At 37.5% G+C, this 23,222-nt stretch overlaps 1 protein-coding gene across 14 annotated transcripts in view; it reads right to left on the bottom strand.

The window, feature by feature from the left end:
• The window catches only part of GPHN (gephyrin), a 234,873-nt gene that overhangs the window by 127,062 nt on the left and 84,589 nt on the right, over window positions 1-23,222 (bottom strand). For all 14 annotated transcript variants that reach the window (XM_087720983.1, XM_087721001.1, XM_087721009.1 and 11 more), the window contains one exon: window positions 363-455. In XM_087720983.1, coding sequence (XP_087577109.1) covers window positions 363-455 — 93 coding nt within the window. The remainder of the gene's footprint in view (window positions 1-362; window positions 456-23,222) is intronic.

Raw genomic sequence — 23,222 nt, 5'->3', positions numbered from 1 at the left:
TGAATTAAGGGTATATGTTACAAAAGATAAACAGGAATACTGCAAAGTAGCCTAGAGACAAAATAGAAACCTGTTGATGGAGTCAAGTAAAATAAATTCTATGTTCTTCAGTTGTTTAATAAAGGTATTTTATTTCTTTAAGAAACAGAATATTCATAGTACATCAAATATACAAGTTCCAAAGCATGTGTATGTATGTATGTATGTATGTATGTATGTGTATGTATATGTATATATATGTGTATGTATATGTATGTATGTATGTATGTATGTATATGTATATATGTATAATATATATAAATATATATTATTAGTGTTTGAGAAATATTAATGGTTTAAAATAGGAAAATGAACTATCTCACCTCAGGTGTGACATCTCTTGGTGCAAATCCTGTTCCTCCAGTTGTTAAAATCAAGTTGAGTTCTTTTTCATCACACCAGTCTATCAGTGTCTCCTGAAAAATGCAAAACAAAATTAGCAGCTGCTCTTTTTCATAGAGTTTTATTTATTGGTTTAATTAATTTAGAAAATGTATTTCCCATCCATCTCATACCCAACAACTCTGGGCAGCAGAGTTTTGCAAAGTCTCAGGCAGCATGATGCCATGACCCTTTAAAATTGTATTAGTTTGTGTGATACCCTTCTAAGAATGATTCTGATAGTTGCAAAATGAGCTGAGTGTACATGTCATTTTTACCAGCAGCTACCCAAATGCTATATTTTGGTGCTATATTTTCTTCCTGGTTCAGAAATGCCCCTGTCCCTAGCTGCATCATGTTACCAGTGTACTATATAGCATGTTATTCTTTCATCCTGCCTTTCCCAGATGTTAAAGCTTCAGAGTTACTGGGTTCCCTATCCACCTCCGTTTCAATCTACATGGCTATGGAGAGATATAGATACCACATGCCAAGTCCTCCCATAGATGGGCTGTTAGAGTTATCACATTGGTTAATTCTAGCCTTGGGTGCATAATGCATATGCTAAGGAGATCCAATTTTGCCAAAATTGAAAAAATACAGTTCCCCAATTCACACCCTAAATAAAATCTCCACGATAAACAGCAATCAGAATTTATCTCTGCTTATTTATCTCCTTTTTATACAAACAATAGGAACCAGGATTTATGCCTCCTTTGTTATTTTTATATTGTCATTAGCACTGTACCACAAACAATGCAATATCTTGCAAATTACTTTTTGCAACAATTGTATCAAAAGCCATCTATGTGAAATTTTAGCAAGCTGGATGGGGCCTCAATTCACTATTGTCATACGAAACAGTCTTCAAAAATAGGATACATATTGTACTGAAATATACAATATACAGTATATTAAGGGATAGAGTATGTGATACATTTTTGGTTATAAACAACATAAGCAAATATATATTGTTTGTGGTTTTTAAACCAGGCATCCTCAAACTACGACACGCAGGCCGGATACGGCACACCAATGCAAAGTATACGGCCTGCGGAGTGGTGGGATGAAAAGGAACTGCCAGCTTGTAAAATAGTGCTTTAAAAGTCTTTAAAAGTGCTTTAAAAACAGCCTTTCCGATGTTTTTCACAGCCATGTGATCCAGGGCTGGTGGGTGAGAGGAAAGGGGGTGGTGCTGGCTTACAAAGCAGCTGTCAGCTTGTAAAGTAGTGTATTAAAAGTGTTTAAAAGTGCTTTAAAAACACAGCCATGTGGTCCAGGGCTGGTGGGTGAGTAGGGAAGGGGCTGCTGTTAAAGTAGCACTTTAAAAGTGGGTGTGTGTGGGACATGTCTCCACATCTCCTAGCTTTTTCAAAATCAGCTGAAGTTGGTTAACACTAATTCAAATGCAACCACACTATAATGCCTGAAGGAGAATTCACCCACTGCTTTGATTCTTCCCATATATAAAGTACATCCACCAAATTGGTTGCTGAACAATTTTGTAGATATTCATATGCGTATATATACACATGCACAAGTTTGGCAAAAAGCAAATCAGTTTGTGAATTCTCCTGGCTTAAAAGACCTTTAGCCCTGCAATCCCAAATAAGCAGGCCCACCCTTCCCATTGAATTAATAGTATATTTATATTGGTTAAATTTTTTCTTCATTTTAAATATTGTGTTATTTCATGTTTTTTTGCACTACAAATGAAGATGTGTACAGTGTTCAAAGAAATTTGTTCATGTTTTTTTCAAACTATAGTCCGGCCCCCACAGTCTGAGGGACTGTTATCCCTCTTTAATTCACCATTGGAGTGTGTGTGTGTGTGTGTGTGTGTGTGTGTGTGTGTGTGTGTGTGTGTTGATTCTCGCCTTCTTTCTCCTGCTTCCAATGTCTCTCAATGCCCATCTTGGAGGTTTTAGTTGCAGTCTTAATTGGTGCAGTTCTCAGTCTGGTTTATTGTGTGGTCATCTGATCAGGAGTTATTTTGAAGGAAATCCTGTTTTTTTTAAATGGCCTATTTTAAGGAGCATGAAGCTGCTGTTGTAATTAAGTTAGGCAAGTGGCAAGAAAATTTGCACTCTTTTTCCCTTTGGGGGCGGTCTTAAATAAATAGATTCCTTGGGTTGAGCAAGTATAGCAAGGAGAAAGGCAAAATGAACTGCTAAATTGGCCACACCACCCAGTCACATGACCACCTAGCCATGCCCACCCTGCCGGTCCGTCCCCCCAACAGTCTGAGGGATCGTGAATCCGTCCCCTGTTCAAAAACTTTGAGGACCCCTGTTACAAACAATAATTGTATCTTTAAATATGATTATAAATATTACTTTATTGTGTTAAAGGATGTGACAGAAGTTATATTCTTCTAAAATTCCAAAAAGAACTTATGGAGGTTGAAAATGTCCTGATAGCAACAGCCCATCCAAAACTATCAATCTCCTTTGACTGTATAATGGAGCTATTGCTAAATTCCCAAGAATATATTCCTTTGTTAGCTAGCGATATGAGCCAATGTTTCACAGATGGGTAAGCAGTTTAAAGCTCTTGGGAATTCATAAGCCAAAGTGATTGAACTAGAGTAATAAATATAGAATTTCTATAAGAATCAAATGAATTAGATTTGGAGGCAGCTAGGAAAGTTATAATGCCTCCAATCTGAGTACCAGTGACATATATTGATTGACCGAATGGATTGTGACCTTGATATTGTCACTGTCTTTCAGCCCAATCTATCTCACAAGATTGTTGTTGTATAATAAAATTAAGGGAAATATCCATCCACCTTTAGGAAGAAATTGGCATATAAACCACATTTCAGAGATGTTGAAGAATTTCTGAACAGCATATTGTAAGTATCTCAGAAAAGATAATACCTTGGGCCAAAAAAAAAGTGTATATGGCAGCATTTCATATTGTGATGGCATATGGGAATGACCTTGGGAGACAGAGAAAGGAGACACAACCAAGGGGATGGACAGATAAAAGGCAGCTGAACCCACAGTAGGATTGTGGGTGGGGCAAGGGGCTCAAAAGAGACCCTATTTGTTATGTTATGGAAGAAAGTCCTTGAGTGATGAGGGGAAGAGATGATGCCAAAATAATGATTAGACAGGACCTCCCAGTGCCTTAAAGTTCAGAGAAATTATCTTAGGAAGGACTACTTAATCAAGCTGTTAAAAGTGATGGTTGGAGATTTGTACTTTCAGACTTGCAAAATTCAGTTAAAGTAACCTTATAATAATGTACAATTAGCTCATCTAGTTGTATTTTTCATCTGGTGAATCTGGGAAGGCTGACATTACTTTCTTGGGCTGTAAAGGAGAAATGAAGGAAAGATGTACTTTCAGACTTGTAAGTTTCAGTTAATATAGCTTTATAATAAAGTACAATTAGCTCATCTACTCATTTTTTTCTGTCAGATCTACGTATCTTGTTAGGTTGACATATACGGAAGAGGAAAAACAATCAGGCACATTCTACTTTTTCTGAAACTGTAATATAAACCCCAAGTTTTTTTGTAAGTAATAATTCTGCACTCAGTAGAATAAGAAGGATTAGTAAAAGCACAGAGGAAGGAAGGAATCATGCTATTCCCTCAGAGAACTGAGATCAATGGAAGAGCTAGTGTTCAGAAGTTGTGGGTTCTCCATCACTGGAGATTTTTAAGAAGAGACTGGACAGCCATTTATCTGAAATGGTATAGGCAGGGTCTCCTGCTTCAACAGGGGAAGGGGGAGACAAAAATACCCCCAAGGTTCCTTTCAACTCTGTTATTCTGTTAATGGCAGAGTTAGAAAGATGTACTGGTATGAACTCCCTTTAAAGGCAAAAATGTAGGGAGTTCATATCACTACATCTTTCTATCTCTGCCATTATCAAAATAACAGAACTTCATTGTCTTCACTTTTCTTTCTTTGGTGATCCATGGCTGTGAAGTTATTTTAGGGTGCTTAGAATTGAAGAAAGAGTTCCACCTCTGCTACTAATTAGGAAATGTATTATTTTGTTTATGTAACAGCTCAAATTTCTCTTTCATTTTCTTTTTCAAATACTTTACAAAATATTTTTATAAACTCTACCATTTACTATTATCTGTTTCCAACTTTCTCTATTATCTCTGTCCTTGATTAAGTCCTCAATTTACAACCATTCATTGTTTAGTGACCAATCAAAATTACAAGGTCACTAAACAAAGTGACTTATAACTGCTTTCACCCTTACAACCATTGTAGCATCCCCATGGTCACATGATCAAAATTTGGACAGTTGGCAATTGGAATGTATTTATGATGGTTGAAGTGTCCTGGGATCATGTGATCATCTTTTGCAATCTTGACAAGCAATCTTGACAAGCAAAATCAACGGGGAAGACAAATTCATTTAAAAACTGTATTAACTGTAGCGATTCACTTAACAACAATGGCAAGAAAGCTCATAAAATGGGGCCAAATTCATTTAAAAACTGCCTTACTTAGCAATGGAAATTTTGGGCTCAATTGTGGTCACAAGTTGAGAACTATATATATATTTTCGCCAAAATTTAAAAAATGCAACCCAAAAGTCTGCTTTTGATGGGGGAAATGCTTTTTTGGGGGGAGAAATGGTATTTAAATGCACCTATGCTAGTCAGAATTTAAGGAAATGAAGCTTTGCCTAGGTTTGCTTAATAAACATATTCCAGTCAAGAGGCAGGACATGTGTATTTTAATACTACTCTGCTTGTCTTATCTCTAGTGTAGATTATCTAATTGTAGCAACTGAATTCTCAAAATGTATTTTCTGTCTTTTAAAAACTGAAAAGAATTTTCTTTTACTTTATTTCTGAATGAAACAATTTATAATTAAAGAAGTAACACAGCATAGTGCACAAATTAAATTTATTATGTAGTCTTCAAAAGCACTCCACAAGAGAATGCATTGCAATAGTCTAACACTGAAAGATGCTGATAAGTGCAGCCAGCCCTTTTCTGTCTAGGAAGGGCTAGACAAACATATTGGCCAAACTGCCTTTTGGTGGAGGAATGGAAAAACCAATTTTAGAAACAATAAAATAAGTATGATCCCTGCTTGGAATTAGGCATGTGCCACGGGGCTAGCTTATTTTTCCTTACCATCTTTTTCAGAGAAAAGAATATGAAAAAACAAATTTTATGCAAATTGAGAAGGGATTGTCAAATGGTTATTAAAAATTAATTGCAAACTTTTTATCACAAACTCTAAAATTACTATTGCTGAAATGAATGTGTAAAGCCTAAATTCATATTCTTTTTCTAGGTCAATTAACTGTTGTATAAAAACAAAAGCAAAAACTAGAACTATTTGCAAAATAAGTTGTGCGTTTCATTAGTGCAGTAATATAAAACAGATTATCATCAGCTATTCTGGAGATGGTCACTCCTTACATTAAAATACATATATATACCTTATACAATACCTATTTTATAATATGATTGGTTCAGAGACTACTGTATCAAACCAATCATCACAAATTTATACAAAGTTCATATCTCCTATTTGGAATTTGATTTTCACAAATTAAAACTTAAATAAATTAAAAGACTCCTCCTTGCCAGTTATTTTTCCCAGCAGGGTTGCAAGCATTTGATATACAGCCCTATGATTATTCCCAGAACATTTAGGGCTAAAACAGCAATTATAGATTACAATGCACAAAAATAGCTAGCTTGCTTTTAGTTGGTAACAATTTTTTTCTTGTAAATTTGAGATGTTATTTTTTTATTATTTCAATATTTTAAGGATATGAGAATGGCTTTGTTAGAACTAAGCAAAAGTCTATCATATCCAGCATTCTAATATCCCACATATCCAACTAGATGCCTAAAAGAATACTACTAGTTTATACCATGTAAAAGTAAAAAGTGGGGGTTTGTTGCTGTTATCTTATTCTACTGCACGAAAGGGAGTTGGAAGTAAATGCCTTTTCTCTCTTTTTTCCTTTTTCCCTACACTATTTATTTTGTATTTTATATTATAAATTAATAAATACTACTGTGAATGAATAATCACCCCATCACACTCTGGTCTTTAACAATTTACATTTAGGTTCAAAATACTTTTGACACTGAGGAGACTCTGCAGCATCATAATAGAACCTGATCAGTGGGGGGCTCCTGCTGGTTTGCTTCGATTCTCCCGAACGGTAATTTTCTGAGCAGTTCAGTGAACTGGTTGTTGGAAGAAATCCTTTCTCACTTTACAGGGCTAATCCTGCAAGGAACACAGGAAGGAAAGATTCTTGTGTGCCTGTATTTGTAGACTAATCCTTATTTTAATTGCTGCCCCTGCTGCTTTAAAGTGTTTTCAAAAACTGCTTCTGGGTTAAGCTTTGTTACATTGTAACAGCCTTAATGGTTCTTGGCAGTATGCCCAGACTTTCTGTCTGTAGCTGAGCTTCTTGGGAGTGTTCTCCCCCTGCCCTTGAGTTTTTTTGTGGTACTTTTATTCCTGGGGCTTGAACAGCTATTTACAGAAGGGTTAGCATAGCCATAAAAGAAATGGCTGAGAGACAAATGCAAGCTTGGCATTGTGTCTGATTTTTTTTACTGCCTTTCTGAGGGCAGATTTTTCCTTAAATCTAGATCAGTGGTTCCCAAATTTTTTCAGTCCACCACCCCCTTGGTGCTACAAACTGATCCTCAGTGCCCCCCACTCAGTGGTGGAATTCAATTTTTACTACCGGTTCTGTGGACATGGCTTGGTGGGTGTGGCTGGGGGTGGGGTCATGTGACTGGGCAGTTTGCACGACGAAAGGAAGATAGTAACAGTAAAATTCAAAACTGTAACAATTAATTGCACATTTATTCAAAATCCAATTTAAAACCTTTTTAGTTAATGTTAATTCAACAAAATTGTTGAACATGATCCAGTGATACCAGGTTTTCAAAGTCTGATAGTCATTTATCAAGAATCTTAGTAACTAGTAACTTAGTAAACTCAGTAAAATTAAGTAACTACTTCACTGTTCAGTAAATTCTTAATGTGATGGATGGCCTTAGGAAGTGATACCAGTTTCCCAATGTCTGGTTTTAAGTCACTTAGCAGGAGTCTTAAATCACCACATTCAGTAATCTGAAGTCGATTTCGTTGTTTGGAGAGAAGTTGGATGACCACACTGAAGCCACGTTCCACCAAATATGATGCTGGAAATGCAACAAGTAGCTTCTTAACCACTGTCCATAGTGCAGGATAGCGATCAGAAATTTCTTTCTGTAACCAAAACTCTTGGTACGATTTCTTAAACTTTGGCTTCAGCTCAATGTCATTTTGCAGTTCTATGAGTTGTTTCTCCACTACCCCATCTTCCTCTGTATCTGAAAATGGATTTATCACCAATTTGGAATGTCCATCAAAAGAAGATCCTGATATCGCTCAGACATATCTTTATGCAGCATGTCCAAATGGTCACAAAAAACCTGAAGATCATCATCTTGTACCCCACATTTCTCTTCTAGCTCAGACAAGCTCGGAAATTGGTATAGCTCGTGACGGCCTATATTGCGCTTGAATAGAGTTAACTTTGAAATAAACGTAGAGATGACAGATTTGGCCTTAATAAGATTGACCAATTTCCAACTGCAAATTTACTTCATTGAACTTTGCAAATAGTTCTGATAAATAAGCAATGCCATGCCTGATCTCTTTGAGTTCACCACTGAGCAAAGCATTCTTGTCTTCAAAAAACTCCACAACAGTGTCAAAAAGATCGTAAAAGCGTCTCACACAGTTGCCTTTTGATAGCCAACGAACTTCTGTATGAAGCAGCAAATGATGAAAATCTTCATTTCTCTCAACACAGAGCTCTCTGAATAGTCAATCATTGGGAGCATGTACTTTAATTTTGTTAACTGCAGTAATGACAGTGTGTAATTACTTGTGCAAGTGATCACTGAGGTTTTTTGCAACCAGATGTTGGCGATAAATGACACAGTGAATGGACATTTAGCACTGCTTTTTTCAAGTAAGCAACGCACCCACGGTAGCGACCAGTCATTGATGATGCTCCATCAGTTGCACAAGCTATATGTTGGTAAGTGGAATTCCCTTGTCTTTGAAAAACTGCTCACCAACATGAAAATATTGACTCCCCTTTAGTATATGTTTTTAGTTTTCTCGCAAATAACAACTTCTGAGTCAAACTTTCATCTTTAATAAAGCGCACATAAGCAAGAAGCAAAGATTCATTGCCTGGCAAAGTTGATTCATCCAGCTGTAATGCAAAGTCTGTTGTCCGTAATATGCTGCACAATACACCTTCCACATTCTCAGCCATTTCATCTATGCGTCTTTGCACTGAATTGTTGCTGAGAGGAATTGTCTTAATTATATCATGTGGTGACTTATATAAAACAATACTCAGAACCTCACTAATGGCTGATAGGATGAGTTCTTCACCAATAGTATGTGGCTTTCCAGACTTAGCAATCAGCAATGAAATGTTGTAGGATGCACACAAACCATCAGTGTTTTGTTGGGAAGCATTGTAAAACATGCATAACAGTGTTGGGCGCTTTTGCAAGTTGTCACGAAGTGATTGAAAAAAAGTTAGGTTCTTGTCTGCCTTGTCAGGATGTGCCTTCTTCAAATGTTCATTCAGTCTGGAAGGCTTCATTGCTTCATTAGAAAATACTTTTTTACATAGTAGGCACCGTGGCAGCTGCTGGTTTGATGATGCTGGTATAAATCCATACTTCAGATATTCCACACTATATTGTCTACATTTCTTCTTTGATTTTTCTGCTTTTGCCATTTCTGCTCTGAAAATCAGAATACTTATAATATGTGTGTTCGCATCTGGCTTAAGGCTTTGCTAAATGAATAAATAAACCCTACAACTCCCTGTCTGCTTTCTCTGTGCAAATAAACCAGGATGTTGCTCTTTACTCTGCAGCAAAGCAAGGATTCTGGAGCTTGATGTCTACAGGGAGATTCTCAGTCATCTAGGTCATGGTTGTCCCAAAGGTGCCTTTTCAAGAGGCAACTGGACTTGCTTTTTCTTTGAAGGTGTTTTGCTTCTCATCCAAGAAATGTCTTCAAAAAAAAACAGAAAGTCCAGTTGCCCCTTGAAAAAGCACCTTTGGGATTTTGAAGCATGATGAGATGACCAATTAAATAATGTTTTGTTTTACAAAGTCATTGTGGGCACATTGTTTGCATTGGTTAATTAAGAAAGCACCAACATTTGCTTGAATTATTTGATGAAATTATTGCATGGTACCTAGGGATTCCCAATATGGAAAGTGAGAATGGGAACATTTTAACAGATCTATATGTTCTTGGGTTATACTTTTCACTAAAGAACCATGGGGATGGAAAGGGAAATATAGACAATGGAGTCCAATCACCTTCCTCAAGAGATTGGAAGCAAAGAATAACTCTAGCAAAATGTAGCCTTTTACCTCTTTGGGGAATTATTTTCTTTTTTAAATTATTATTGTATTTTTTTTATTTTTCCCAATACAACTCATGCAAAGGGTCATCCACAGGTACATTACATTTTCCACACTTTTAACTTACATATTTGTGATTCCTTATAACTTTTTTAAGCTAAACATTTTTAGTACAAATCAACGCATTGACATATATATCACTAATGCAGTTTCCTATCTCTTCCATTGACATAATTAACATCTTTTCATAAGTAAAGTTCAGTTGTGTCTCTCTCACCTCTCTTCCTCCTCTCTTCCCCTTCTCTCTCCCTTTCTCCTTTCCTCTCTTTCTCTTCCTCCTGCCTTCCCCCTTTCTCTCCGTATCTTCTTCCTACTCTCCTTTCTTACTCTCCCCTCTCTCCATCTTTCTCCCTCTCACTTTCTTTCTCCCTCCTCCCTCTCTCACTTCTTTCCTCTTTCCCTCTCACTTCCTTCCTCCTTTTCTTCATCTCTCTCTATATGACTTCCTCCCTTCCTCTCTCCTTCTCTTTCTCTCCCTCCCTCTCTGCCTCCCTCCTCCTCTCCTTGTAAAAAAAGAAATAGCTTGGCAAAAAAGAAAAACTTTCCCCCCTCCTCCTGGCTGCTCTGTTGCCCCCCTCTCCCGCCCTGGATTTTAAACTGAATGCTAGGCTCAGCTCTGCAAGGGACAGCCCAGACGGAGGGAAATAGCTTGGGAAAAGAATAGATACCTTGGCTGGGGCATGGGAGAGGTAGCTAGAATAGAAGCAAAGGAAGACTCACCGGCAGAGATCTGCTGGGCTGCGTGGTTGAGATAAGTGAGGGAACCAGGGAGCAGCAGCAGCACCTGTGCCTCTAGGCAGGCAAGGTACGAAAAGGAGTGAGTGAGAGGGACAGGAGGCGAGGGTGGAGCCAGTCAGTGGTGCATTTTACCGGTTCTCCAAACTGCCCATAATTTGTCCTACCGTTCAGGAGAACCGGTCAGAACTGGCTGAATTTCACCCCTGCCGGAAGTGCTCAGCTGACTGGCGGCCAACAGAACCCCAGGCAGAATTGCGCCCTGTGAGGGGGCCACCTCCAGCACTCCTCTGCCACCTCCCTTGCCTCTTAGCGCCCCCTGCTGCCCCCCTTGCCTTAGAGTCCCCCTGCCACTCCCCTTGCCCCTTAGCGCCCCCCTAAGTCATCCCACTGTCCCCCAGGGGGCGGTACCCCCCACTTTGGGAACCACTGATCTAGATGATTACCTTAGGACATGATGGCGATCCTTTTAGGCACTTAGTGCCCAAACCATGCATGCATGCCCAAATGGAAAGATGCTCATGTGCACAAATATGCACATGCAGAGACATGCATGTACACATGCAGAGACATGCACATACATGCTGAAATGCACACATGTGCAGACATGTGCAAACATGTGTATGTGAGGACATGCGCATATGCGCAGCAGAGCCCCGAAGACCAGCTGGCTGCCAGGAGGCGGTCATCCCAATACCAGCAGCGTGGCAAGAGGTAAGATCTTTTTTGTTTCATGAGCTTCTGTTTCCTTGTTTGCAGGGAAACAGAAGCTCATGAAAGAAACGTCACATAGATCTGAGTTCGGGCGACAGCACATGTGCCAGCAGAGAGGGCTCTGTGTGCCACCTCTGGCACCCATGCCATAGGTTGGCCATCAAGCCTTAGGAATATCTTGTGGAGTGAGACCAGCTGGTATCTTTAAGTGGTGCAAATGGATCTAATGATTGCTTCTCCTAGGTGCTTTGTCAGTTCACTGAGCACAGGAATCTCTTGTCTATGGGGATTCTTCAGTCATCCAGGTCATGGTTGTCCCAAAGGTGCTTTTTTCAAGTGGCAACTGGACTTTCTTGGCTCTTGAAAAAGCACCTTTAGGAGTCTCTTGCATTGCTTCAGAGTGGCCAAGTTACATGATTGCTCACTGATAATAAGTGGATCCTCCTTTGAATTTTTTATAGCTTGCTCTCATGATAATATGGCATAGTAACATGGCACTAATTGTAGAAAGTTACCCACCCTCTCCTAGGAGAATGAAATATTTTGAGAAAATTAAAAAGGAACAATATATTTCCCTGGATGAGAAATAGAGAAAAATGTTTTCTCAGAGGGAGGAGCCATCACCTTCCTTAATAGCCCACAGCAGATGTCAGCACTTAGATAGGCAAAAATTCCCTGCTGGAAGGTCTGAACAAAAACAGAATGGAATTAGCCCTCACTCAAAATGTTAATTTGTCTCTTTAGCTTGGCATTTTGTAGCCCAAACATGCCCACCCACTTTCTGGGGAGCTTAAACGACGTTTCTGCTAAGGGTTTCACTTTATGAGCAAGAGTTGCCTGTATTTTAACTATTTTAATTCCTCAATGTACTCTGGTGCCTCCCAGATTTGTAACTCTGGGTTGCAGGTATTGCTGAGGAAAAGGAAGGTATTCAAACAGAATGGTTTAGCTTTCCATGACAGCTGTGGCTCATTAATCTTCAGTGTGTTTCCCCCCATTTCTAATCTAATGATTGGCATTTAGGACAGCTTTTTCCCAGCAAAGAAGCTTTTTGTATTTTTGTACAGATAACCCTTGACTTAGACCCTTTCATTTAGTGACCATTCAAAGTTACAATGGCACTGAAAAAAGTGACGTATGAATGACTGTTTTTCACACTTACGACCATTGCTGCAACCCTGCAACCCCAAGGTCATGAGAGGCCGAGCGAGACTAAGCACCCCTTGACGTGAGTGACATTAAGTTGGCCATGCCCACTCAGTTACGTGAGCAACCAGCCATGCCTACTCAGCTGGTCATTAGGGCAGAGAACCAGTTGTTAAATTATTTGAAGCCCACCATTGAACCTGATATTTCACAAATCTATGTAAATCACTTTGAAATTAACTGTAGATTCCTAAAAGGCAAAGATGAATAAACATTATCACCATTTTATAAAGATTCTTAAAATCAGAGAAAGCCAAAACAGAAAATGAAAGGTGTCATTGCTTAGAGCTGGGATGGCGAACCTATGGCACATGTGCCACAGGTGGCACGCAGAGCCATTTGTCAGGGCATGTGTACGCTGGCCAGCTGAGTTCAGCCTTTTTTAAAGCCATTTTTCGCCCTCCCCAGGCTCCAGAGGCTTTATAGGAGCCTAGGGAGGGCAAAAACAGCCTCCCCCTCCCCCCGGAGGCCCTCTGGAGGCTTCAGGAGCTTTTCTAAAGCGTCCGTAGCACAAAAAACCGCCCCTATGGGCAAACCGGAAATTCAGGAACAGACTTCCAGTTTGCTCGTAGGGCCAGTTTAAGTCCTCTGCAGCCTTTAGGGACCTTCTGGAGGCTTCCCTGAAGGCTCCGGAGGACAAAAAACGATCCAACAGACAAACCAGAAGTCACATAGGGCCATACAGGGCGTCGGGGGGGGGAGGTTGTTTTTGCCCTCCCCAGGCTCCTATAAAGCCTCTGGAGCCTGGGGAGGGTGAAAAAAGCATGCAAAAAATGGGGGGGAGCGCCTGTCATGCGCCTGGGGTATATCACGCATTGCATTATGGATGCAGCACATCTGTGCATGACCCCCCCGTGCTCCCTCTGCTTATGGCATGCGAACCAAAAATGGTTCACCATAGCTGGCCTACAGTAAACCAGAGGCATTCATTATACTATAATCAGACTGCTACCTAAAAATCTCTGTCCCGTAGATCTATCAAGTAAGGGAAGCAAGAGTAAAACATTTAAGTAGTATTTTGTGACACAAATGTACTTTTCAGATCTTGCTCCCATCCTCATAAAACGTAAGGATGATGTAATAAAACTAAGAGTAAAAGTTGAATCCTCAGATCCCAGGTAGAAGTTATTTTATCACACACTTGAGCAACAAAGCCTGCATCTCGCTTAGTATGACTGACTTCTCTGACAGACTTATTCCTTATAGATCTGCCAGATATCTAAACCAAATTATTGTTGCCAAATTAAAGAAGTAGAAAATGCTTCCATCAGTAGAGGCGACACCATATAAAGGTATCCCATTTAAACTCAGACTTTACTCATGTTTTAAATAAGCCAGTAAATAACATGTTTTATTATATGGACCATTTTGGGTCAATACTCATCATGAGCTGTTAACTTCATGCCTAATTAAATATCCTGGTCATTCTAATCAATTTTAATTAACGTTTTTTACTTTCAGACTCAAATGATTCAATTTCCTGAAGTGTGGCCAAATTTTTTCATGAAATAAATAGGTAAGACGCAGTTTGCTCATCTGTTTACCTAATTGGCTAATTCATATCACTTTTATGTATGCAATATGTTTTATGCACTGATCATAGCAAAGATTATTCTTTTGTGGGAGGCTGAAAAAATCACCACAGCTATCTTTGTGAAAAATTCTTTAGCCTGAGGAATTAATGAATTAGATGAAGAAATATTAATGGTGTATCAGAAGATTGACAATTATTTGCCACATTCAGTTACTGAAATACACAAGTTGGAATATTAATAGCATTAGAGTCACAGGTCTATCAATGGTACCAACAATATTTCAAATCATTCTCAAATTATCTGTTGTTTTCTTCATTTTCTGAAATTTGCCAACTATCTTATTACTAAAAACCTTTCCCTCACCACTGGAAAGAAGATCTTGTGGTTACGGTTTTACTAAGCCACTTTCATAATCCATGAAGTAGGACAGCCATGAAGTACTTCCTGAATAAGTAAGCAGCCATGTCTTTTTATAGTCTTGTACAGTTGATTCCGAAGCTGATCCTAGCTGATCTTTGCATCAGTGTAACATGCATATTGCAATAGTTTCTGAATGAACTGTATATGTCTAGAAAAAGATGATGCTGTTTTAATGAGTCAGAGAATCAAGAAGTGCTTCATATACACTCTTCCACTCATTTCAAAGGATTTGCAGAGCCCTATTCCTTGCCATTGTATGGCTGATCTATCAGCACCTATTATCCTGTATTAGGGTTCATTTAATAAATCAAGTGGGATAAAACAGTACAGAATCTAAAGCCACTAAAGTGTATTTATACTACTAGACAATAGGATAATGAAGTCTATATGTATGGTAACTTACAGTGACAAATATATTGGTGGTTTTTTTTTAAAGTATCAGCAATAAAGTGCTAACAGGTTCAGCAATAAGTCAGGAATTCCACAAAACTATGAAAGATTTGGAGACAAACACCAGTGTCAGATTGTCAGAAAGCTGTTTCAGAGCTCTGATGCTTTCAGGCAGACATTTAAATGCTGGAACCGCCTGGCCTCCACCTAAATATAATTGATGCAGAACAGAACTAAGTACAGAAAATGAGGTGTTAACGATAACTTTATATTTTCTGCCTTCTGATATTGGTTCCACCACAAAAGCGCGTAGGACAAAATCGCGCTCGACAAAAGCGCGCTGTGACGTCATCACAGCGCGACGAAAAAGTTCGAAAAAATGTAAAAATAAAGCTAAAACCTTCCCCTAACCCCCCCAAACCTAACCCTAAACCTAACCCTAAACCTAACTCTTAACCTAACCCTAAACCTAACCCTAAACCTAACCGTTAAAGTAACGAAAAACCTAACGCTAACCCTTAACCTAACGCTAACGCTAACGCTAATGCTAACGCTCTAAAGCTAACCCTAACCCTTAACCTAACCCTAACCCTAACCCTAAACCTAACCCTTACCTTTATGTGAATCGGCTTGCTTTAATTTAATTTTTATTAATTTTTATTTGAATTTTTCGATCTTTTTCGTCGCGCTGTGATGACGTCAAAGGCGCGATTTTGTCGATCGCACTTTTGTCGTCCGCGCTTTTGACGGGTCACGCTGATATTTGATACTTTAAGAAGTCAAATATTCTCCTTGTGAGAAAAAGTCATCTGGAGCAGATGTGGCTGGTCTCCTGTCCTCTTCTTATCTAGAGAGGTATCAAAAAACTGGTTTGCTAACTGGTTCTTTAGACAGTTGATGGTTCCACATTTTCAGAGACCACTTCAGTTTGCCATACCTACTCTAGAAGCCTCAGAATACATTAATTTGTAATTAAACTATAATGTTAATCTATTTTTGCATTAAAATAAATATGTGAATGTAAACCAAAGCACTTTTTCTTACACTTTTTGTAGCACCCATATAAGCAACTACCTCAGAATTTAAAACTGAACACAACTTCAACTTTTAATTTCCCTCATTTTTTATGATTATGAAAAGAGAAAATCCTTTTCCAGAAAAGAATTGGCATTATTGTTGTAATTATTATCATCAGTACTGTAGTCCTTCAAAGTATCTCCTGTTTCACAAGTCTATTACACAAATCTCCAAAGCCTGTATGTATGGTAAAAAATAACGTTTATATATTAATTTTGTTTTTAAAAAGTTCAAATATGATTATGTTTTTTAAAAAGTTCAAATATGATTATGTAAATGGCTTAATGACAAACTAGTTCCTATCTGGTTCTTCCCACTCTCAACTATCACCTAATTGCATCTATTTTATTAGGCTACAGCAGAAAGAAGTATTGAGAGAGAGCTATAACCTGGTAGGTTTTTTGGCTCTCATCTCGAATTGTTTCCACTGTGGGTGCTGAGGTTATCTTCTTTTCTTCACATCTTTTTTTTCTTTGCTTCTTTTATATTGTGAAACAGAGAGAAAGAAGAAAATTACATTTGTTGATCTTTACAGAAGTTGCTTTGGAATACTCTCAGCTTTATATAAATAAGCATAAATAATTATGCACATTTGTTTTTAATTAGTTATACCATTTATGTTTTATTTATAAATATTCATTTACCTTGGGTGACATATTTGGCCCAGTCAAATGTAAAAAGACACAGTTAAACAAGACTTCTGCAGCTATTAGACTGATTAATTTGATTGAATGCCAAATGATTATGGGTTTGTCAATTGGACATAATCCTAATCAGATATAAAATTATTTGAATGATTTCATTAACATATTTAATTCAATAAAAAGTTAAACCATAGACTAATGAGGAAGCTGCAGTTATTTCATTATTTGACAGAATGGAATGAAAACAACAGGGATGGTAAACCCTTTGGAATATGTTGACCCTGCAAAGTCTTGATTTATTAAAAGAAAACTGTTAAAGGGATTCAAGGATTTTATGGCAGTACATTTTGAAATATTGCCTCTATATCATTTTGAGGACAGGAATAGCAAAAGCAAGATAAAAGACAGTACAGCTGCCTTGAAATTGTCCAGAAATGACTATATAGATAAGTTGCATTGAACTAATACTCAAAATGCCTTATACTAACATTAAAGCAAGTACTGAAGTTTCTTGAAGAAGTGGGAAGTTATTAAAATTACTCTGATTATTATGTTTTCTGGGCTGATATATCTCTTAGTAAAACCCACATAGATTATTTGGGGAATGTGCTCTGAAACATTTTTATATACTACTGTTTTATAATGTTATGCATACAGTTGTAGTATTTTATAGCATAATATAGTATTTTGTGTGTATTCATTGTGATATTATAAAAGACTGAGTTGGAGAAGTGGGAATCAGCATTTTTCCCATTAGTTATTGTATGTATTTTATTTATGTACAATTTACATAAAATTGTTATTTAGGTTTGACACACTTTCCCCAATTTCAACACTAGGGAGAGAATGGATAAATTTGGTCTCAAACAGGGGTGTCAAACTCGTGGCCTGCGGGCTGGATGCATCACACACTGGCCATGCCCACCCCTATTTTAGCGAAGAGGAAAAAGTTGTGATATGTCACGTGACAACAACTTGACACTGTGAGTTTGACACCGCTGGTCTAGAACTTAGAATGTAGCTAGCTAGCTAAATAAAAATATTTTTTTCTGTTCTGCAGAGGCAAATGTTCTCTATATACATAACTTCTGTCTTGTCTGCAATAAAGTAGCTTGTTTACCTACATTCTGTCTGTGAATTTCTGCTGGAAACAAATTATGAATACTGGGTTCAGTGTCTAGAGACTTGGAATTTAGTATAAAACCTGAAAGAGATAAACAAATATCTGCATAATATATGCTAATATATGCAATAGCCTAACAACAAACAAACTATTTCAAATTTGTACAATGAATCACTCTGAACTTCTTTTACTTTCACTCTGCAAGTGAACATAGTCACACAAATTCTACAAGAAAAATAAGATCTCAACAGAAGAGCAGTACTTCCTCAAACAGTCCGAGAGATAGGTTTTATGAAGTGACAAATTCTCTGGCCAGTTACTCATGTCAGTATTATGCTGTCCATCACTCTTCCTCCTCCTCCTCTTCCTCAGCTTTGCTGATATTGGATTGAAAGCTGCAGCAGTGTTTGAGAGTCTGCAAACTCTGCAGGAAGTCCAGTTTTCAAAGTACCTGAATTTCTCCAAACTGACTTAGAAGCACACATTTCAATTAAGTCAGATCTCCTTGAAATTGAATCAGACATTTGAAGTTTTATATGGTACATTAAATGACACCAAAATACAAATGATACATCTTTATGATTTCTTATGTGGTCACTCATAAGAGTCTGTACACCTCTCAATTTAAATCAAGTCATACAGCTAGCCTATAGTTGGAAGGAGTCATTTAGGCCACTAAATCCATCCTCCTCCTCCGTACAGAAACCCAAATTAAAACATCTTTGACAGGTAGCTTTATATCCTTCTGAACACACTCACTGAAGAATAGCTGATCACGTCAGTATTCAGTATTCTCCTGCTCTCCTGACAATTTTTTCTTCACAATCAATCTGAAACTACCTTCCTGTAATATTAAATCCATTATTTCATGTCTTGCATTCTGGAATGATAGAAAATAGTCTTTACTTTTCTTGTATTTAGGACCTTTTCAGTTACTTGAAGATGGCTTTTGTAACCACTCTCAGCCTCTTCAAAGTATTCCCGATTCCATCAATATATCTTCACCAGTCTTCTTTTAATTCTATAATTACTCTCACTATTTTTCCTCTTTCAAAGTATGCCACTTGATTTTAATTTGTGATACTCCAAATTTGACACAATTATTTGATGTGATGTAAGAATACATCACAATAGAAGTATTATGCAGGACATAAATATTGCACATATTAGTGAATAATAGAATATACACAGCATAATAAATCAAAGTTCTGACACAGATTCCTGACTGAAACACTTGTTTTTGTTGAGAGAACTACCTGAATTTCAAAGCAAAATCCAGGGATTCTTTTCCATGAACCTTTCCTAGTTTCTTGGGAAAATTTTAGCTGTTTAAAAGAGATGTCGGGGAGATAGAAAATACCTACTTTTTCCTGCTCCGATAAAGGAGCTTTTGCTTCATGTCCATAGAGATGTGCTTTAATGTAAAGAGTTCAAATCTCTTAAATTCAGCAAAAGGGAAGTATTGGGACATCTGCTTTTATGTGAAAGCAGTCATGGTTTCCCCAATGCTAATTCTGCTTGAGATGAAGAAATGTGTATTCCTAGTCTGGTAAGTAGGCTGTCATTCTTGTGAATGCAGGCTGGCATCACAATAATTGCATTTAAACGAGTCCACACTTTCCAGTGATTCAGAAGGCTTATTGCTGCTTTCTATCAGCTTCATTTTAGGTCTCTGTCATGGGCAATCACAGAGAACTACAACAAATAGACTAAAACAGCTCAGTTTTCACAGACACAGAAAATAGTTTTAAAGACATCAAAATAGGTGGACTAAAACTGAGTATACACTGGAATAACTAATGGGAAAATGATTTGAAAATAATTCCAGGACAGTAAAAAAAAATCACCAACAGTATAATTAACCTTGAATAATATTGATAATTCTAATAATAACAATGTAATAATGATCAGAATACCAGCAGTAGTTTAAATTTAAATGGTTAGGATTTGGAAATAAAATGTTGCCTACATTTTGTACTTTCCTTTCCTGTTTTTACTTAGATATAATAATGAACTAAATACGGAGTAAAAAATATATATTAAGCATATCTTTACCATGTTAATTTCTGACAATACAATCACTGTCTCAATTCAAAACACTAACCAGGGCCACAAATGAAGTAAAATAGCTGCATGTGTACATGATGGCAGCGACAAATGGAAAAAGCTTTCAGAGCAACTGCATTAACCCTTCAAGAAAATGCAATTGCTTTACTACTTCAATGAGGAGTGCTTCACTCATGTCAACAGATGTTGCAAAGCCATAATTTAAAATGCTTTTGCACAAATCTAAAACCCCGTTGTGGAGGAAGCATCAAGTATGGCTGCTTGGATACATGTCCAAATTAAAAGGTCAGAAGTAAAGTAAGAACTAAATAGCATGTATACATGAAAGTGGATAAAGGGAAATTCATATAGAAGCTCTTAACCAAACTTCACCCCCAGTATGGTTCTGAAATTAGTATAGTTATTATTTTATGTGGTAACCAAAATGAATAATTTCAACTATTGCTGTGGTGTTGGGCAGGAAGTGTAAACCTGATTATGATTGCCAATGCTCCCTGCCAGCGTCTCACAAGTAAAGTCTGCACTTATGGGAAACTGGCAGGGTAGGTTGCAAGTTGCTTGGGAAAGTCTCCAACCTGTGCTGTATCTCTTGTACATACTCTTATTGACCTGCAGCACATCCCTTGTACACCCCTCCCAATCTGCTCAGTTCAACCCTGCACATTCTTCTTAACCCATGCCTTTCCTGACTCACATGATACCACTCATGCACTCCCATCTACTCTTCGTGACCCATATCATTCCTATCTGCTTTTTATGACAAGTGCAGCATCTCTTGTGCCTCCTTCCGGACATCTGTGGGACCTGTGTACCGTCCCAGACTTGTGTAGCACTTCTTGCAAACCCCTCACATAAGTCAATGGGGAAGCCGGAAGAAAGTCTAAACTATGATTGCTGATGCTCCCTCCCAGATTCCCATAAGCAAAGTCAGCTTATGGGGAAGCCAGCAGAAAGTTGCAACTCTTAAGGACAGTAAGCACATAAATGGCTGCTGCTCGGTTGAGGAGGGAAGGAGGAAGGCAGAAAGGAAGGGAGTAAGGAACAGGAAGGGATGGAAGGAAGGAAGATTTCCAATGGCCCCTGTCAGCTTCTCACAAATAAAATCAATGTGGAAGATAGCAGGAAGTCAGAAATCACTTCTGCTCCCATTGATTTTTTTTTACTCACCCATGGTCATTTTGTTTCTCTGTTTAGGTAATGAAATATCTCTGAAACAATGACCATGACTGTCTACTAGGGACATAAAATTATACTAGTCATATTCTTTTACATATTTAAGAGCTCTAATAGGTTAATTTGGTGAGTCACTACAAGTTCTTCCATCCAGGAAAGTGTATCTTCCTGCAAACAATACTCATGAAAAAAATCTGGAATAAATTATTTGAATTGCTAATTTTTGCATCTCATTAAGTTGCTCCCATATAATTCCTGTAGGGTGAATCCATGCCTTTAAAACTTTTTTTACGAAGTGCAAATTATCCTCCTGGAACATCACAGGTTTCAAAATACATGCTTTTCAAAGTGAATGGAAGCAATTGGATGTAAAAAAACCCCACAATTCTACATCCAGTCTGAATGGATGTTTTCTATATTTAATGAAGCAAAGTTAACATTAGAAATTATTATAGAGTCTCATTTCCTGTTTTTACTTCTTTTCCCCCACTCTCTTTTTTGCCAACACCTACTACTTTTGGCTTTATTTTTCATCTTGTTTTAAATCACAATATTATTTTTCTTTTTGTCCCATTTTAATTCATTCAGATGACTGCATCTTTCTTCCAGTTGATAGTCCTATTGCAGGAGCTGACCAGGCCGAGCTCAAGGGAGGGGTCCAAAGGGGCCATCAGTGTCGAGTCCCTTCGCATCCAAAAGAGATCTGAGTCAGACCACCTTGAATTCCATTGATTCTTATCTACCACTTCTTTGCCTTGACCATTTTAGTTCAGATTCTTGTAGAGACCATTAGGTTGCAATAAACTTATTTATTCTTATATATATCCTAAACTTTCTGGTTTTCCCATGCGTAACACCTATATTTAAGGCACATAAGAATTTAAGTCAGAAGCTGATTTAGTCCAGCATTTTGTATTACACACAGCTCATATCCAGGATATGAGAATGATAGCCTTCTTCAAGTGTGGTTCCTTAGCAACTGGTATTTAAGGCATGCTTCCTTATTTAGGGGTTAGTACCGTATTCAGTCATCAAAACTAGAAACCATAATTATTGCTGCATGTTCCAGAATTTGTCTGGGCTCAATTTAAAATCACAACAATTTGCAGCTATCTCCAGTAAGTGATTTCCATCGTTTTTCTAAGCATAACTTAATATTTTAATAGATCCTAAGTTCTAATTTTTCTAAAACAAGGATAAATAGCAGGAGTTTTGAAACTGAAAAATCCTGGCAGCAAGATCAATATGCAATGGGCTAGTGACAGAAAATTAATAATAAAATGAAAAGTGAAATCTTTATTGTAAATGCAAAATTGTCAACTTTCAAACAAAGAGAGCTTGTCTATTGTGTTTAAAGGCACTGCATTAGAAACTAAGAGATTGTGACTTCTTTCTCTTATCCCTAGAAAGAAGGCAATGGCAAACATCTTTCAAAAATCTTGCCAAAAAAACTGCATGGAGTTGTTCACACCACTTTGAATCAACACTGACTCAAAGACACACATGCACACATAAAATACAAATAATAATAATAATAAAAAATAAAATAAAATCTTGAATTTCATAATTATTTGGAACATTAATGCCTAACTAAACGAATCTATACTCAATTACTGGGATTAGGTTGTACTTTGGATAAAAGAACCTGGATCTGGAGCAATTGGTGTTACGTGTAAATATAGATTTATTATTTAGCCTATTTCCACACTTGCTTTTCATTGCTGTGTAGAAAGAAAAAGTTCTCTCACAAAGATATGTTGTTGCAAATGGTATACCCAGTGCTAAAGTGGCAATTTCAGTACATCAGCTTTAAAAGCTCTTACCAGCAATTAATATGTTCTACATTAGGAAATATTGTTTGCAATGCAAAATCAGCTAATTTTAATTTCTTAAAACTTGTGCTATAAGAAGCAGCAACAATATCAGCAGCTTTTGCATTTATTTAGCTTTTTCTATTCTCCCCCCCCCCACACTTTTTCTGTACTATTTGCAATTGTACCAGTTTGTAACCAGTTATCCATATCTGGAAAAATATTCATATCATATACATATTTATGGGCCTCATAAAAAGCTTATATAAAACTGATATACATGTGCTGAAGGGCACATATCTCAAATCTGTCTTGACAACATGATTGTTTTCCATTTTGAATGCTTGACCGAAGCCACTTGAACACCCAATGAATGTTCTCCTGTCAGCTTTCTTTTGGCAATATGATTTCCAGAGGAAATTCAAAGTTAA

This window comes from Thamnophis sirtalis, unplaced genomic scaffold (genome assembly GCF_051295495.1).
Source record: "Thamnophis sirtalis isolate CommonGarterSnake01/CBP01778 unplaced genomic scaffold, rThaSir2_p1.2 scaffold_1, whole genome shotgun sequence".
In the NCBI taxonomy this organism is placed as follows: Eukaryota; Metazoa; Chordata; class Lepidosauria; order Squamata; family Natricidae; genus Thamnophis; species Thamnophis sirtalis.
The sequence above is the reverse complement of the archived record's forward strand: the minus strand, read 5'-3'. Positions and strand labels throughout refer to the sequence as shown.